This window comes from Acipenser ruthenus, chromosome 22 (genome assembly GCF_902713425.1).
Source record: "Acipenser ruthenus chromosome 22, fAciRut3.2 maternal haplotype, whole genome shotgun sequence".
In the NCBI taxonomy this organism is placed as follows: domain Eukaryota; kingdom Metazoa; phylum Chordata; class Actinopteri; order Acipenseriformes; family Acipenseridae; genus Acipenser; species Acipenser ruthenus.
The window spans coordinates 14048030-14066879 of NC_081210.1; the positions used below are offsets into that span (position 1 = coordinate 14048030).

Below are 18850 nucleotides of genomic sequence, written 5' to 3' on the forward strand. Positions count from 1 at the left end.
TAGCCTAGCCTATCACCCTCTTCAGCAGTCATGAAGCACATCCATTCCCTGCAGTGTGCCCAACATAACCCTTACCTCAATAGAGGCTGCCCCAAAACCTAACCTCAGCATTGCTGCTGTATTATTACAGCTAAGAGTGACCCTTTCAAGTACACAGAGCTAAAGGAGAAGTCATACTAATGGGGGATTTCAACTTCCCCCGTATAAAATGGGAGAACCCAGTGGGGAGCACGACGGACGAAATTGAAATGGTGGAAATGACAAATGACTGCTTCCTAACGCAATTTGTCAAGGCACGACTAGAGGGGAGGCATGCCTTGATTTAGTCTTTTCAAATAACAAAGACAGAATAACTAAAACAGAGGTCAGAGAGCCATTGGCAAACTCAGACAACAACATGGTCTCATTTGAAGTATTTTTAAAACCCCAAAAGTAATGACTAAAGCCAAGGTTTACAATTTTAGAAAAGCAAACTATGAAGGTATGAAACAGAGACAAACAGAAGTAGATTGGAGTAAAATAGAGAAAACATCTGCAGAAAAAGGATAGCTGTTTTTTATGTAGTACTAGAGGCGCAAAACAATTACATCCCAAAAGTAGACAAATCTAAATCTAAAACAAAATGGCCAAGATGGTTTAATAGATCAATTAAAAAAAATATTCAGCGAAAAAAGGCACTTTTCAGAGCGTTTAAAAGGGACCAAAAACCAAGTACATAGAAAGAGTACTTGGAACTGCAAACACAAGTCAAAAAGGAAGTTAGAAAGGCCAAGAGAGAGATAGAAATCAATATTGCTAAGGGGGTTAAAACCAATTCCAAAATGTTTTTCCAATATTATAACAGCAAGAGAACATTCAAAGAGGAGGTTAAATGTCTAAGAGACACAAATGGCAAAATCATAGATGAAGAAAAAAAAATAACAAATATATAAAATGATTACTTTTCACAAGTTTTTACAAAGGAGGACACGGACAACATGCCCGACATGTCGACCTGTTCCTATCCAATTTTAAATAACTTTAGCATAACAGAGGCAGAAGTGTTAAAGGGACTAGGAGCTCTTAAATAAACAAATCCCCTGGGTCGGATGAGATCCTCCCAATAGTACTCAAAGAAATGAAAGAAGTTATTTACAAATCGCTAATCAAGATCATGCAACAGTCTCTTGACACAATAATGGTAACAATATCCTGGGAGACAGTCAGCATGGTTTTAGGAAAGGGAGATCCTGTCTAACTAACCTGCTTCACTTTTTTGAGGATGCAACATTGACAATGGATAATTGCAAAGCATACAACATGGTTTATTTAGATTTCCAGAAAGCTTTTGACAAAGTCCCGCATAAAAGATTAATTTTCAAACTGAATGCAGTAGGGATTCAAGGAAATGCATGCACAGGGATTAGGGAGTGGTTAACATGTAGAAAACAGAAAGTACTGATTAGAGGAGAAACCTCAAAATGGAGCGAGGTACCCAGTGGTGTACCACAGGGATCAGTATTAGGTCCTCTGCTATTCCTAATCTACATTAATAATTTAGATTCTGGTATAGTAAGCAAACTTGTTAAATTTGCAGACGACACAAAAATAGGAGGAGTGGCAAACACTGTTGCAGCAGCAAAGGTCATTCAAAATGATCTAGACAGCATTCAGAACTGGGCAGACACATGGCAAATGACATTTAATAGAGAAAAGTGTAAAGTATTGCACGCAGGCAATAAAAATGTGCATTATAAATATCACATGGGAGATACTGAAATTGAAGAAGGGAACTATGAAAAAGACCTAGGAGTTTATGTTGACTCAGAAATGTCTTCATCTTGACAATGTGGGGAAGCTATAAAAGAGGCCAACAAGATGCTTGGATATATTGTGAGAAGTGATGAATTTAAATCAAGGGGAGTAATGTTAAAACTCTACAATGCATTAGTAAGACCTCACCTAGAATATTGTGTTTGGTTCTGGTCAACTCGTTACAAAAAGGATATTGCTGCTCTAGAAAGAGTGCAAAGAAGAGCAACCAGAATTATCCCGGGTTTAAAAGGCATGTCGTATGCAGACAGGCTAAAAGAATTGAATCTATTCAGTCTTGAACAAAGAAGACTACACGGCGATCTGATTCAAACATTCAAAATCCTAAAAGGTATTGACAATGTCAACCCAGGGGACTTTTTCAACCTGAAAAAAGAAACAAGGACCAGGGGTCACAAATGGAGATTAGATAAAAGGGGCATTCAGAACAGAAAATAGGAGGCACTTTTTTACACAGAGAATTGTCAGGGTCTGGAACCAACTCCCCAGTAATGTTGAAGCTGACACCCTGGGATCCTTCAAGAAGCTGCTTGATGAGATTCTGGGATCAATAAGCTACTAACAACCAAACAAGCAAGATGGGCTGAATGGCCTCCTCTCGTTAGTAAACTTTCTTATGTTCTTATGTTCTTAAAATAATTCCAGCAAATCGTGTCTAATATGTATTAACATCACTTCTGTAGATTTCACATTTTCCTATATGAAGGAGACACACTTTCTGTTAAACAAGTATTTGATTTTTAATGGTATTTTCTTCATAGCATTCATAAACAATAAAACTTTCTCTTACACTCCTTGCCATGCTGCACTTCCTGCTGAAGGAACGCATCCGACACACGTAAGCTGCTTCTGGGAGTTTGAGTCCTTGTAGGAAAAACAATTCTCTCCCTACCCCCACACAGTGTGGAGCTCTCACAACACCCACACACAGTGTGGAGCTCTCCCTACACCCACACACAGTGTGGAGCGTTACCTACACCCACACACAGTGTGGAGCTCTCCCTACAACCACACACAGTGTGGAATGTTACCTACATCCCCACACAGTGTGGAGCTCTCCCTACACCCACACACAGTGTGGAGCTCTCCCTACACCCACACAGTGTGGAGCGTTACCTACACCCACACACAGTGTGGAGCTCTCCCTACACCCACACACAGTGTGGAGCTCTCCCTACACCCACACACAGTGTGGAGCTCTCCCTACACCCACACACAGTGTGGAGCTCTCCCTACACCCACACACAGTGTGGAGCTCTCCCTACACCCACACAGTGTGGAGTGTTACCTACACCCACACACAATGTGGAGCTCTCCCTACACCCACACACAGTGTGGTGCTCTCCCTATGCCAATACTCAATGTGGCGCTCTCCCTATGCCCACACTCAGTCTGGGGCTTTCCTTACACCCACACAGTGTGGAGAGCCCCCACACCCACACACAACGTGGAGCGTTACCTACACCCACACAACATGGAGCTCTCCCTACACCCACACAACATGGAGCTCTCCCTACACCCACACACAGTGTGGAGCTCTCCCTACCTGCCCTGCCCGCTGGCCCCTGGCCTGGCTGACTCCGGGTCAGTGAAGACGTGCTCTGTGAATGGACCGGGCCGTGCTGACACCGGCACCGTCTCGCTGGCTGTTGGCTCCGACACCTCTGTAGCTTCAGTAGCTTCCTCTGCAGACTGGGACAGGTTGATTTTGCTGCTGCTGATCGGAGCTACAGGGGGAGAGGATACTGCCATGGGGTAACAATGAACTCCCTTCAAAGCATGATATTGTCATTTATTGTTTTGCTATTAATTGTCATAAAATCAACTTGGTCCACTGAAGAAGGCCTAGCCAAAACGCTCTATTTGTCTTACAGTTTCTCTTATAGTTTTATCTTAACATCCATACCAATTATATCAAAATAATTCTATAAATCTGACCTTCTTACACTTCCATTACTCTCAAATGTGCAGTTTTTAAAGAAACACAGGGCAGCTGGGTGGTTAATGACAGGTAGTTAAATGCCATTGAAAGGGTGGGGATAGCTTCACCCTCATGTTAACCAAACAAGTGCAACACTAATGCCTTTTTCCAAGGTGGTGCAACGATTCTCCGCAATTATGGTTAGCCCTGCTCTGGTTGGTATTGTGGCTGCCTGGTACATACCCTGGCCCTTGTCCAGTATGGGTGTGTCTGTGCGCGAGGAGCAGTTGCTGCGGACGACACTGCAGCGGGTGGCACAGCCCACCAGGGTGATCCCGGCCAGCATGCCCTCCACCCCGCCTGCCTCCTCCGAGCCGCCCTCACCTGGGTCCAGGAAGATCTCTCCAGCCGGGTAGTCACTGTCGCTGGCCGCTGCACAGGAACACACACGCATCAATACAGGAACACACACACACACGCATCAATACAGGAACACGCACACACACACACACACACACACACACACACACACACACACACACACACATCAATACAGGAACACACACATGCATCAATACAGGAACACACCACACACAAACATCAATACAGGAACACACACACACACACATCAATACAGGAACACACACACACACACACACACACACATCAATACAGGAACACACACGCATCAATACAGGAACACACCACACACAAACATCAATACAGGAACACACACACATGCATCAATACAGGAACACACCACACACAAACATCAATACAGGAACACACACACACACACACATCAATACAGGAACACACATGCATCAATACAGGAACACACATCAATACAGGAACACACACATCAATACAGGAACACACACACACACACACACACACACACACACAATACAAGAATACACACCACACACACATCAATACAGGAACACACACACACATTAATACAGGAACACACACCACACACACACACACACACACACACACACACACACAAACATCAATACAGGAACACACATGAATACAGGAACACACACACACACACACACACCAATACAGGAACACACACACACACACACATCAATACAGGAACACACACACACACACATCAATACAGGAACACACACACACACACACACACACACACATCAATACAGGAACACACACACACACACATCAATACAGGAATTATATGGTTATACATGCATTTACCATACTATGGTTGGTCTTGTTTTTTTAATATAATTTACCATATGTATCTGGACTTAACAGTGCTTACCTATGCTTTTCCATGCTTTCACTATGCTTTACTATAGGAAACTTCAGTTTGTTTCCATTCTAGCTGCCTGCGTACCCCGCCAGGGTACATCGCAACAGTGCAGCACAAGGACCAAAGTCCCTGTCTTAAGCAATAACCTAACACACCACCTGGACAGTCTCTTTTTGGCCTTGAATCTCACTCTTTGGGGCTGTGAATCTCACTCTTTGGGGCTGTGAATCTCTCTCTTTGGGGCTGTGAATCTCTCTCTTTGGGGCTGTGAATCTCTCTCTTTGGGGCTGTGAATCTCTCTCTTTGGGGCTGTGAATCTCACTCTCTGGGGCTGTGAATCTCACTCTTTAGGACAGCCAACCCTTGGCATCTCTGTCTTGCATATAAAAGCGTGTTAACATTACCTTGGATATTACCTCCTAAATGTCTCCAATAATAATACAGTGTACAAACCCATTGTACACTGTATTCCAAATATGTCTGTAGGTCTCCTGTGGTTTATGTATATTTACAGCAAACAGTAAAACAGTCCTGTCACAAGATAGCCTGTTTTTAGTTCAGTAATTGAAATTTATGTAATTCTCTGTCAGAAGCAAATTGCGCATTTTATTCTTATTAAGTATCATCACAGTCTCAATGTGGGCCGTGCACTTTAAAATGCCAGGACCGATTTTAAGTCCCAGTCCAAGCACTAATACAAGCTGCAGTTCAGTTTACATACTACAGAGAGTCAAAGCCTTACATATGATAAATATTCTGAAAACAAGACTCATGATGCTAGCAAAGTAATTACAGTAATGCTACCTAATATATGATTTTGTTAGTTTCAGATTTTCCTATGTATTGTAAAGGTTTCGATTTTTTTAACAGTATTATCTGAAGCTGTCAGAGAAGAATATTTATCAAACACTCATTGGAGATACTTCAATGCTGTACATAAGAACATAAGAAAGTTTTCAAACGAGAGGAGGCCATTCGGCCCATCTTGCTCGTTTGGTTGTTAGTAGCTTATTGATCCTAGAATCTCATCAAGCAGCTTCTTGAAGGATCCCAGGGTGTCAGCTTCAACAACATTACTGGGGAGTTGGTTCCAGACCTTAACAATTTGCTATACTTCTGGTAAACCTTGTAAAGTCACACGAAGGAATTAAATCGACACTGAAAACATGTCAGTCGCAGGAAAAGCAGGGATCGGTACTCAAATGTGAGCCAATGCGTCTGGCTTCTGAGAGTTTGAATTATTTTAAAGAAAATAAATGGCAAACAATGACAATTTGAAAAAAACATTTTAAAAAATTTGCTCCGGAAGAGTTTCAAACTCCCAGAAGCAGCTCATGTGTGTCGGAGGCGTTCCTTTAGCAGGAAGCGCAGCATGGAAAAGAGTGCAAGAGACCTTCGCCAGTTTTATTGATTATGAATGCTCTGAAGAAAATACCATTCAAAATCAAATCCACATTTATCACAATTGTGCCTCCTTCATTAGGAAAATGTGAGATCTCCGAAGTGATGGCAATACATATGAGATGAGATTTAGTGGAATTATTTTGTTAGCTGTGTGTAGTTGTAGTTTTGTCCGGCTGCTCATTGACAATGCCCTTCATTGTCCTTCAGTGACTGTTTTGGAGCTCTCCTACCTGGCACACTGGAGATGCACAGCACATGGGCGTTGCACACGTTGAACTGATCCACCAGTGAGCCAGGCTGGTTGGCGTCAATGATCACCACCTTGCTGGCGGAGTGTGTGCTGGTGAGGATCCACACCCGACTGGACAGGGCGTCTGTCTCGGGACCTTCCTTCACCTGCCAGGAAGCAACAAACCATCAGACAGCATGAACCAACCACTTTCACCTTGAACTCCCTTCACCTGCCAGGGAGCAACACACCATCAGACAAAATAAACCAACCACTTTCACCTTGAACTTCATACACCTGCCAGGAAGCAACACACCATCAGACAGCATGAACTAACCACTTTCACCTTGAACTCCCTTCACCTGCCAGGGAGCAACACACCATCAGACAAAATAAACCAATCACTTTCACAAACTTCATACACCTGCCAGGGAGCAACACACCATCAGACAGCATGAACCAACCACTTTCACCTTGAACTCCCTTCACCTGCCAGGAAGCAACACACCATCAGACAGCATGAACCAACCACTTTCACCTTGAACTTCATACACCTGCCAGAAAGCAACATACTGTAAGGGCCAGGAGCCTGGTGAGCTCAAATACTATTAACGGGTAGTAAACAATGTTTACAAGTGAGGGGTTTCCAGCCTGTCACACACCTCCCCCTAGAGTTAACTCTAGCGCTGCATCTGCACCTTCTTGTGAAAAGCAGACACATAGTAATACAGTCACCTTTTTCATCAAATACAGATGGATACACAATTAAGGGAACATGTATGACTCCCATTTGGGACCCCAAAGGAAAGTTATCCTTCACCTCCCCCTGAAGTCCCAAAGTCCCTTCGTCATTGGAATGATAGCTCTTCGAGAGCCAGCAAGGGGCCCTCATCATGGGAATGATAGCTCTTTGAGAGCCAGCAAGGGGCCCTCATCATGGGAATGATAGCTCTTCGAGAGTCAGCACAGGGGCCCCTTCATCATGGGAATGATAGCTCTTCGAGAGTCAGCACAGGGGCCCCTTCATCATGGGAATGATAGCTCTTTGAGAGTCAACGCAGGGGCCCCTTCATCATGGGAATGATAGCTCTTTGAGAGTCAGCACAGGGGCCCTTCATCATGGGAATGATAGCTCTTCGAGAGTCAGCACAGGGGCCCCTTCATCATGGGAATGATAGCTCTTCGAGAGTCAGCGCAGGGGCCCCTTTGCCCCGCCTGTGTGCCCATGCAGGACTGCAGTGTTGAAGAGCTCTAGGCAGGTGTACTCGTCACCTACTAGCTCATCCAGCACTTTAACAGTCAGTGCTAGCTGTCATGGACTGGGTGTGTTCAAGCTGTTTGCAAGCTCCTGGAAAAGCTCGATCACACAGCTTGCTCTTTAGTTGAATGGCAAGACGTTTGTCTTTTGAACTGTATGGTTTGCAGTTCACGTCCAGCCCTTCCTTTTCCATTCAATTTAATGGTCTGAGATGCCAATTCATTCCAATTATTCTGGTGATGATGTGTATTAGTGACGTATTACCTTCTTCTTCTCAGGAGAGCTGTGGTTGCTCCTGCTCTCCTCCCCCTCCCCCTCTCCCTCCCCGGTCAGTGGGTCAGAGCTGCTGGACAATGTCTTCAGCCCGTTGACCACACTCTCCTCAGCATGCCTCCAGCCTGTCAGGTCCACTCCAGCAGCACACCACAGCTACAGAGAGGACACAGAGCCAGCTCAGACACAAGAGATACAACTCAAGAGATACAACTCCTGTGCAGTGACCAGCCTATCTTAAGAGAGCCTTCAAATCATTTACATTTTCATAATATTTAAATTTCTTACCTGTTTCATATCCTTTTATGTGTGCTCCCTATCATTCTCAACCATTCCAGTATAGACAATATGCATTTTGTGCTAATTTATACAATTTTTAAAAAAAATTTAAATTACTAAAGCTGGAAAACATTATTATCATAACCTTGGTTCCCTGAAATACAAATGTAACCATTACTGTATCAGTGTTTACCTGCTAAAGACCCCGAACCTGAATGAAATTATATCAAAGCTGCACGCAGTGCCTGTGACGCAGTCATGTCTGCCCCCGACGGCATATAAGAACGTAAGAAGATAAGAAAGTTTACAAACGAGAGGAGGCCATTCGGCCCATCTTGCTTGGTTGTTAGTAGCTTATTGATCCCAGAATCTCATCAAGCAGTTTCTTGAAGGATCCCAGGGTGTCAGCTTCAACAACATTACTGTCCTCCGAAGCGTGTGCCGTCAGCCGACCGCTTTTTTTCACACTGCAGACTCACAATGCAGCCACCCAAGAGCTACAGCGTCGGAGGACCACACAGCTCTCGGGCAGCTTACAGGCAAGCCTGCAGTCGCCCGGCCAGACTACAGGGGTCGCTGGTGTGCGGTGAGCCGAGGACACCCTGGCCGACCTAACCCTCCCTCATCCCCTAGAAGCTCCAGTCCTCAGTTGTCAAAGGAATAGCCTGAACTCGAACTCGCGATGTCCAGACTATAGGGCACATCCTGCACTCCACACGGAGCACCTTTACTGGATGCGCCACTCGGGAGCCATACCTTTTAGAATTTTGAATGCTTGAATCAGATCGCTGTGTAGTCTTCTTTGTTCAAGATTGAATAGATTCAAATATTTTAGTCTGTCTGCATATGACATGCCTTTTAAACCCAGAATAATTCTGGAAGCTCTTCTTTGCACTCTTTCTGCTTAGAAATAAATAATAATAATAATAATAATAATAATAATAATAATAATAATAATAATAATAATAATAATAATAATGCATTGTAAAGTTTTAACATTACTTCCCTTAATTTAAATTAAACACTTTTCACAATATATCCGAGTCCCCTGGGTCGACATTGTCTATACCTTTTAGGATTTTGAATGTTTGAATCAGATCGCAGCGTAGTCTTCTTTGTTCAAGACTGAATAGATTCAATTCTTTTAGCCTGTCTGCATACGACATGCCTTTTAAACCCAGGATAATTATGGTTGCTCTTCTTTGCACTCTTTCTAGAGCAGCAATATCCTTTTTGTAATGAGATGACCAGAACTGAACACAATATTCTAGGTGAGGTCTTATTAATGCATTGTAAAGTTTTAACATTACTTCCCTTGCCGCTCCTTGTCAGACTGGAAAGGAGGTGGATGGAAAACCTCCACAGGCTGGTTGAATGTTTCTCTGTTTTCAGCAGGATTGGTACGAAGTATAAAACCTTTCTTGGCTTCTGCAAAAATTAAACCCGCTTTCACAATTGAAAATCCTGCATCTCTTAAAGCCGCTTTAAGCAATAAAAATTTCAGCTAAGCTGAATGCAGGGGCTCAAATGTAGGTTTCATGAGTGCATCAAGCACCACGTTAAGTCTCCAGCGAGGAACAATATCTTTCATAGGCGGCCGAAGCCACGGAGCTCCTTTTAAAAATTGCTCCGACAGGAAGTGAGTCAATTTTGACATGGCAACTGAAATGGCTGCCAGATAGACCTTTAACATGGATGGGGATTTCCCCTCGTCAAACTGGTCCTACAAAAATTGCAGAAAAACTGCCATGGGACAGGTTGTGTGGTCAAAACTCCAAGGCTGGCACCATGTCTGAAAGACACCCCACTTGTACCCACACTGGGAGTGAGTGGACGCTGCTCTGGCATTTTGCAGGGTGTCAATGACCCTATTGGACAGACCCAGATGGCTCAAATGCACGGGCCAAACTCAGAGCTGCAGGCTCGACGGGTCGGGATACTATAAAGTCCCCCGCACCTGACTGAGCAGGTCGCGGTGCTTGGGCCATCTCCACTGCTGGCTGCTCAGGAGCTGCATCAGGGCTGAAAACCAGTCTCCTGGGCCAATAAGGGGCTACTAATAGCACCCCGGCCCAGTCCTGTCTGATTTTCTCCAGACACAGCGGGAGCAGGGAGAGCGGTGGGAAGGCATATAACAGTTGGTGTGCCAAGGCATCTATTGGCACACCAAGCGGGTCCCCGGCTCCTGCTATGGAGAACTAAAGGGGACAGCGGGTTGATTCCTGGGAGGCAAAGAGATCTATCGCTGCTCTCCCGAACCTCTCTCAAATGAGGCTCACCTGCCCGCAGTGAGAGGAGGTTCACGTGTGCCCACAGCAAAATCCTGTGGGTTCTGCGATGAAGACTGGGAGACCTGAGGTGATCCTGGTGGTTTATATAAGCCACCATGGTAGTTTTGTCCATACGGACAAGCACATGTCTCCCTTGAACCTCCTGCAAAAAGTTCTGCAAGGCCTGGCAAACTGCCTGTAGCTCCAAAAAATTTATATGGAGACCCTGCCAAGGGGGTTTCAACACTCCCCTTGCCCCGCTGCCATTTCACACAGTGCCCCAGCTGAGGCTGGACGTGTCCGTGGTGATGATCTCCCTTCTGGTGACACTGCCCAGTGCTACGCCAAGATGTAGATGGGCAGGCTGTGTCCACCAAGAAAGCGCCTTCAGACAGTGGTGGTCACGGTTCAACACGGGCTGAAAAACCCTGCTGCTGAACCGTGCTCAGGAGACCCAAAGTAAGGGCTCGTCCGACAGAGTGGACAGCATGGACCTGGAGTCGAGGTCCACTCCCAAATAGGCTGTCTGCGAGGGTATGAGCTGGGACGGGGATGGGGGGGGCAGCAGCTCTGCAAGCACCGTTCCCTGATGGGAAACAGCTGCCCAGAGTGTGGAGAGGGTGCAGCCACCTCTTCAACATAGGGTGATGGGGAAGCACGCTGCCCTGGTGTAAAGGACTGTAGCAATGCAGCAGGAGAAAGCCCTGCACACTATTTCAGGGGGCAGGGCAAAGCTCTGCTTGTATATGTTTTGTATTATTATTATTATTATTATTATTATTATTATTATTATTATTATTATTATTATTATAATTTATAATGTATGAATATGCCAGCGAAAATCTGTGTGTTTTGCTTTTGTTTGATTTGAATGTATTTTGTTTTGTATTTAAAATATGATGTTTTGTTATTGTTTGGCAGCAAAAAAACCTTGTGCAGAAGGTGACCATCTCCCGAGTTAATTCACTGATTCATTGCTGCTAATCGGGAGATGGTCACCTGTATAAAAGCCTGCAGCTCTCTACGCTCGGGGTGGATGTTCAAGAGGAGGAACAGGAGTGAGAGAGGAGAAAAACAAACGAAAGTAAAAAACAAAACAGTATAGGATCAGTGAAGGCGATTGCCTAGCCTGGCCTGGGTTTTGTTGTATTTTGTATTTGAGATTAGTTTTATTTAAACTCTATGAGCTGTGTGTTTTGCTTAAATATTTATCTTATTTTTGTTGGAAAATAAAAATAATGCCGCAGTGGCTTCTGGCCTGACGTCACCACCTCAGCCATCCCTGTCACATGGACACTGAGCACTCTGTAGAGCTGTGAGACACACACTTCTCCAGCATGCGCTTAGAGAAACTGGCACAAAACTCACAGAAACTGCGGTCAGTGAGTGTCTGTCTGGCCTGCTCCAGCCCCAGGCAGGAAGAACACCTGCTGTGCTTATCCTCAACTGGCAGACTGGCCTTGCATAAATCACAGGGATAAAACCCAGGCAAGATGCAGGAAACAACGCAGTGTACAGTACTGTATAACTGCTGCCTCAGTCTGCTCAAGCAGCAACACCGCTGTACAGCAAGGCAACGGGGCGGGTCAGGTCCTCTGGTACTGGACCAGGGATGGTACCACGGTTTGCTGACTTTGCAACGTGTCAAGACGGTATGCTATTGGGATGGACCAAGGCCGCTGCGGGACGTAACAAACAACTGGCTGTGTAATTAGTAAACTAATACAAGTCAATAATTATCACATTAAATAGCATGTAAATACGCAGATAAAATTAACAAGTACTCATCTGTCTATGGCTCTCCCATCAGGTTTCAGTTCTCTGAAAGGAAAAATGATGCTGTCATCTGTGCAGGCAGTCCTTATATAACTTCGGAGGTGGGCATGACTGCATCACAGGCAATGTGCGCAACTTTGACATATCTATTCAGGTTAGCAGGTAAACACCCATACGGTAATGGTTACATTTCGTACTTGATAGGGAACTGTAAACTAGTATTTGTATTTTTCTCTAGCAGATCCCCTATAAAATGTAAATGCAATTTTCCCATTTTTGCCCTGTTTTTTAATTTTCTTTACCATACCTCTCTGGGATTTGTTACACTATGCTATTACTATGGGAAACATTTCTGTAAAAACATTTATACATAATCTTTGCGTAATATATTCTGTCAAGAATATCGTAATATAGAATCTTCATATCACGGCATTCCTAGTGGAACAGAAAGAAACCTGAAATACAGCCAGTCAGGTTGGTATAGGCCACAAGCTGAGTGTGCATCTGAGGTTTATATGCTGGGTTCTGTACCTTTCTGGTTGGGTCCTTCTCCACTAGGGGGCGACAGTACACTGGCACAGGCACGTTCTTCATGCGGTTGTCCTCTTGACCTCCGTTGGGGCTCAGCTGCAAGGTAAGAGAGACAGGGAGGGCGCAGGGACACAATCAAGTACACAAACGTTTCGGATAATGCTTGCAAACATTTGCATACTTAGTTTCTAAACAACCAGTTCAGCAATAATAATACCCTCACTGCCTCTGTCAGTCCCTTTCAATCTGAAAGCCTCACTCTATTAGGACCAGCTTTCTAGACCATCAAACAGTAATGGCTTAAAATGATTAAAGCTATCAGAAGAATTCCACTTCCCATGTCACGGTCCCTATATATTTTTAAAACCTGGTATGTGATACTCCACTAGGGTGAAGGAATCTCTGCTCTCAGAGGTGTTTGCTTGGTTTTCACTGGGGAGATAAACGGTCCCCTTGCAATCCCTGCTGTCAGAACTAAGGGCCTGGGTGCTTTTTCTAGCTTGAGTCTCTTGGTTACTATTTGATTGTCCCTCCAGTATCTGATTCTTCTCAACACAATTCCCAGTCACTGTGGCATCAGCGGCGTGCTGTAACCTGGAATCCCAACTTGCCTGCCGTTTCTTCTGTGGCCCCTCCTGCGAGTGCTCTGCCGGTGGGCCTGTCTGTAGAAATTCAAATGAGAGTGACTTATCAGTGGCTCCACAGACCCTGGCAGGAAACCCCTCTCACACCAATAGTGTCATATATTCTTACAGGTCAAATCGACAGAAAAACAATGTGAAGACATTGAGAAAAACGTATAGCTTACACCAATACTCTGGTAAAACCTGAATAAACTCAACATTGAAGAGCAGTCTTATTTGCAACATTATCCCAAGGCCCCTTGTTACTGTGCTGTTGTTTGTGCTTGCTGTTTTCATATAGATTTTCAAACATAACACAACAGATTCATTTTGAAGCAACTGCAAATGCAAAATAAATCTGGAACTAGTTGCAGGGCACAGCATTTCAATTAAAATGATCAATTAAATTGTTCTAAATGGCTAGGCTTATAGCATTAAAATTGTTGTATTCTTTTCTGAAAATTTGCAAACATAACTATTGTTGAATATATAGTAATACAAAAAGAAACTTAAATATAATTTGACTCATAATTTGATTTGTTCTCAGTGCAATAAATAGAAAAAGACAAAACAACAAAACCCAAGATATTCAATATATGAAAAGTTGCCAATAAGGTCCAGTCCACACGTTTTAAATTAGACTAGTGATTGAAAATAGTTGAACTGCTACAATAGCATCCACACTGAGTGTCTCTATAGTGTACTTGAGGTAGTCTTGCGTGCAGGTCTAATTAAACCATATTATTATTTTGTGTGGTTTACTTGTAGTGTGGATACTGTAATACCTGCTGTTTATTTTAAAGCCTTGGTTAGAACTTGTAGCTCACAGAATAATGCCATAAATCACACCTGTTCTGCACCTCCATTAGCTACATAGAGCTTATTTTAAACCATTTTGAATGAAACCCATGTCACAGCAAACATGTATTTCATTTTGAAATATGATCTCTGGTACTAAACTTCGTTGCAGGCTATGCTTTCAGCTAGTATTGAACTTCCTTGGTGATTTTACCTGGAGGGTGTCTCCAGCCCTGTCAGTGACATGACTCAGAAGACACTGCTGATGTTAAATGACCCAGGAAGTAACCAGATATCCTGAGAATAAGGCATAGTATCCGATATCATGTTTTGATACAACATGTGTTTCTTTCAAAACTGCACATTTGAGACCTATATCATGAATAGATGTGCATGGCAGAGAAAATGGAACTTATGTTGTCAGCAACAATAATTTTAATAGAGTTCAAACTTGAAATGTTATCAAAAAGTTGAGTATTTGGTAGCTAATGGAAGTGCAAAATTGTGTAAGGTTTACGGAATGATTTTGTTAGGTACAATTACATTAACACAACTATCAGTTTCCCTTTCTCTAAAATAACGACCAAAAAAAAAAATTATTTATAAAATATATATATATATAGTATACAGTGCCTATAGTAAGTATTCACCACCCTTGGACGTTTTCACAGTTTGTTGTGTTACAACCTGAAATCTTAATGCATTTAAATGGGAATTTTTTCCCTTTGATAAACACAACCTACTCAACACTTTCAATGTGTGAAAAAAATGGGTGGGTGAAAAAACAAATCAATTAAAAATAAAAACCTGATGAAAAGTCTTCATTAGATAAGTATTCACCCCCTTTGCTATGACAATCCTAAATGTCTCAGGTGCAACCAACTGCCTTCAGAATTCACACAATAAGTTAAATGGAGTCCATCTGTGTGCAATAAAAGTGGTTGACATGATTTCAGATTAAATACACCTGTCTCTGTAAGGTCCCACAGTTGGATAGTGCATTCAAAGCAAAGACACTACCATGAAGACCAAGGAGCTTTCAAAACAACTCCGGGATAAAGTTGTGGAAAGGCACAGATCAGGGGAGGGGTATAAAAAGATTTCAAAGGCATTGAATATCCCTTGGAGCACAGTCAAGTCGATCATTAAGAAGAAGGCATACGGCACCACCCAGAATCTGCTTAGAGCAGGACGTCCTCCCAAACTGAGCAGCCGGGTAAGAAGGGCATTGGTCAGAGAAGCCAGCAAGAGGCCAATGACAACTCTGAAAGACCTACAGCGTTCCATGGCTGAGATGGAAGAAACTGTCCATGTGTCAACATAGCTCAGGTACTCCACAGATCTGGCCTGTATGGAAGAGTGGCAAGAAGGAAGCCATTTCTGAAAAAAGCCCATGTAAAATCCCGCTTGGAATTTGCAAAAAGGCACGTGGGAGACTCTGAAAAGATGTGGCAAAAAATCCTGTGGTCCGATGAAACAAAAATGGAACTATTTGGCCTAAATGCAAAGTGTTATGTCTGGCGCAAACCCAACACAGCACATCACCCAGGTAACACCATCCCTACTGTGAAGCATGGTGGTGGTGGCAGCATCATACTATGGGGATGCTTTTCATTGGCAGGGACTGGGAAGTTTGTCAGGGTAGAGGGCAAAATGGATGGAGCTAAATACAGGCAAATCCTTGAGGAAAACCAGCTTCCGTCTGCAAAAGACCTAAGACTGGCACAGAGGTTCACCTTTCAGCAGGACAATGACCCCTAGCACACAGCCAAAGTGACACTGGAGTGGCTTAAAAACAAGAAAGTGAATGTCCTAGAGAGGCCCAGTCAAAGCCCGGACTTGAATCCGATTGAAAATCTGTGGCAAGACTTGAAGATTGCTGTCCACCAACGATCCCCATCCAACCTGACAGAGCTTGAACAAGAAGAATGGGCAAATGTTGCACAATCCAGATGTTCAAACCTGGTAGAGACTTACCCCAAAAGACTCACAGCTGTAATTGCTGCCAAAGGTGGTTCTACCAAGTATTGACTCAGGGGGGTGAATACTTTTCTAACCAAGACATTTCAGGGTTTTTTTTTTATTTTTCATTAACTGTTGTTTCACAATAAAAATTATCTTGCCTCTTCAAAGTGTTGGTAGGTTGTGTAAATCAAAGGAAAAAAATCCCATTTAAATATATCAAGATTTCAGGTTGTAACACAACAAACTGTGAAAACGTCCAAGGGGGGGCCAATACTTCAATACTTACTATAGGCACTGTGTATATATATATATATATATATATATATGTCTTCAGCCATGATGTTGATCAATTTGACCATGGCCAAACTGATAAAAAAAAAAAAAAAAAAAAAAAAAAGTTTTGACAATAATAAAAATTCTAGAAGCCCTGCAGTGTTGAGAGAACCACATTACTTTACCTGCTGTATCCTGCTGCATTTGTTTCAAATAGTCTTGATTATTCTGACAGACTTTTATTCACACATCATTTTTTTTTCAACTTTTACTCGGCAGGAGAAAGAGATTTTTTTTCTTCTAAACATCTCAGTGTGTCCTGATCATGCTCCTCCTGCAGCAATGCTGGTGATTGTTTCAGGAGGGAGTGTAATCTGGATACGCTGCGACCCTTGCAAGAATTTTGCTTCTTACCCATGATGTGTGATTAAAGATTGTTTATAAATGTACCACTGCAATAGGAGCGCCCGGGACACAGTGAAGGTACCGGAATGCTGTCCCACTTGAATTCCAGTGTGGTACCTGTTTGAAGCGCGGGGGCAGGCTCCAGCCGCACGCCTGCATGAGCCCGTCGTCGCTGCGCATGTGCTCTCGGACCTGACGGTACTGCTCACGCCGCTGCTCTCGCCGGGCCGACAGTGCGCAGTCGCTGAGGAGAGACACAAGACTGTTACTGCCCAATCTACTTTCAGAAACGAGAGAGAGCAGTAACAGCACCAACATCAGCCACACAGCTCAGCTACAGGACAGGGCAGCAGGCACATCCCACAGCAGCAAAGGAAGCTTTTGATTTAGTGTTTAATATGAACAGCCTCATCTAGGTCCTGTTCACCTAACTTTTTAAACTGATTTAGTGTTTCTACAGCCGCAGAGACAGCACTGAGTTATGGCCCGAGTGTTACTGTGGGATTTCACAAGCGAGGTAGCCACACACAGATTGCTTTGATGTGAAGAGTACGCAGCTTCAATGTTATTTGAATTGCTTTTTTACTGTATGCAATCCATCTGAGTGAATCTTTTGCACCAATATCGAGTTATTACCATTGTTCTCAAAATCTGCTTTCATCTGGCTTTGAGCTGCTTTCAGCTTGTCTGGGGAATCTTAAATGCCAGGACTGAATAGCCTTCATCATTCCATTCAAATCACAATGTAATCGACTCTGTCAGCCCTCACAAATACAGAATAAGGGAGGGTGGCAGGAGCAGTTGAAAGGTCACATTGTCACATGATCTGAATGGAATGTGGGATGCACAGGATTCACGAGACAAGCTGAAAGCAGTTCAAAGCCAGGTAAAGACAGATTCAGAGAAAAATGATAATAACTTGGAGCAAGTTAACATTTTTATTTGTCCAAATGTATTATTATTTCAATTTATTTCTTTGTTAAAAAAAATGAAATAAAAAGCACATGCCAGTCCTGTCCTGAGCCTCCCCTGCCATTCAGTCCTGGGCCTCAAGCAGACACGACATGTGCTGGCTTTGTGACGTTGGCTCCTTGGGGCTGAATTGAGAGCTTCACTTCACTTAAAGCACACGGTGCTAACAAAACTATTCCAGTAAGGGACTCCCGAGTGGCGCATCCGGTAAAGGCGCTCCGCGTGGAGTGCAGGATGCGCCCTATAGCCTGGAGGTCGCCGGTTTGAGTCCAGGCTATTCCAGTCGACTGTGGACAGCAGTTCCCAGGGGGCAGTGCACAATTGGCCCCCAAGACCCCTGCTGATTAAAACCCAACTTAAACTGATCAAATTCCCCTCAATTAGAAACCTCTCCCACCCTCTCTCCTGTTTCCAACTAGACCCTCTGCCATAACACCCCACTACAGTACTGAGAACTACAGAACTTTAGGTTATTATCATAACCCTGGTTCCCTGAAATAGGATTATTAACCATTACAAATGGGTGTTTCCCTCATCAGAGCAGTGTGACATGGCTGCTGCTCCGCCCCATATAGCGCCTTTCACAGTGGACCACCATCACAAAGCACTTTACATAATGAGGCTATGAACTGTGCATTATATGCAGAGTCACTTACAATAGGACATTGATTTAACATATCATCCGCAGGATGGAGCACAAGGAGGTTAAGTGACTTGCTCAGGGTCACACACTGAGTCAGTCAGTGTGAGGTGGGATTTGAACCGATGACCTTCTG

At 43.7% G+C, this 18850-nt stretch overlaps 1 protein-coding gene across 5 annotated transcripts in view; it reads right to left on the reverse strand.

Annotated features, from left to right (window-relative positions):
- LOC117431353 (C-Jun-amino-terminal kinase-interacting protein 3) overlaps nt 1-18850 on the reverse strand; it is a 217073-nt gene that overhangs the window by 61447 nt on the left and 136776 nt on the right. For all 5 annotated transcript variants that reach the window (XM_058996000.1, XM_058996001.1, XM_034052192.3 and 2 more), the window contains 7 exons: nt 17220-17346; nt 13650-13700; nt 13039-13134; nt 8174-8338; nt 6653-6818; nt 3977-4165; nt 3359-3539 (listed from right to left, as the gene is read on the reverse strand). In XM_058996000.1, coding sequence (XP_058851983.1) covers nt 3359-3539; nt 3977-4165; nt 6653-6818; nt 8174-8338; nt 13039-13134; nt 13650-13700; nt 17220-17346 — 975 coding nt within the window. The remainder of the gene's footprint in view (nt 1-3358; nt 3540-3976; nt 4166-6652; nt 6819-8173; nt 8339-13038; nt 13135-13649; nt 13701-17219; nt 17347-18850) is intronic.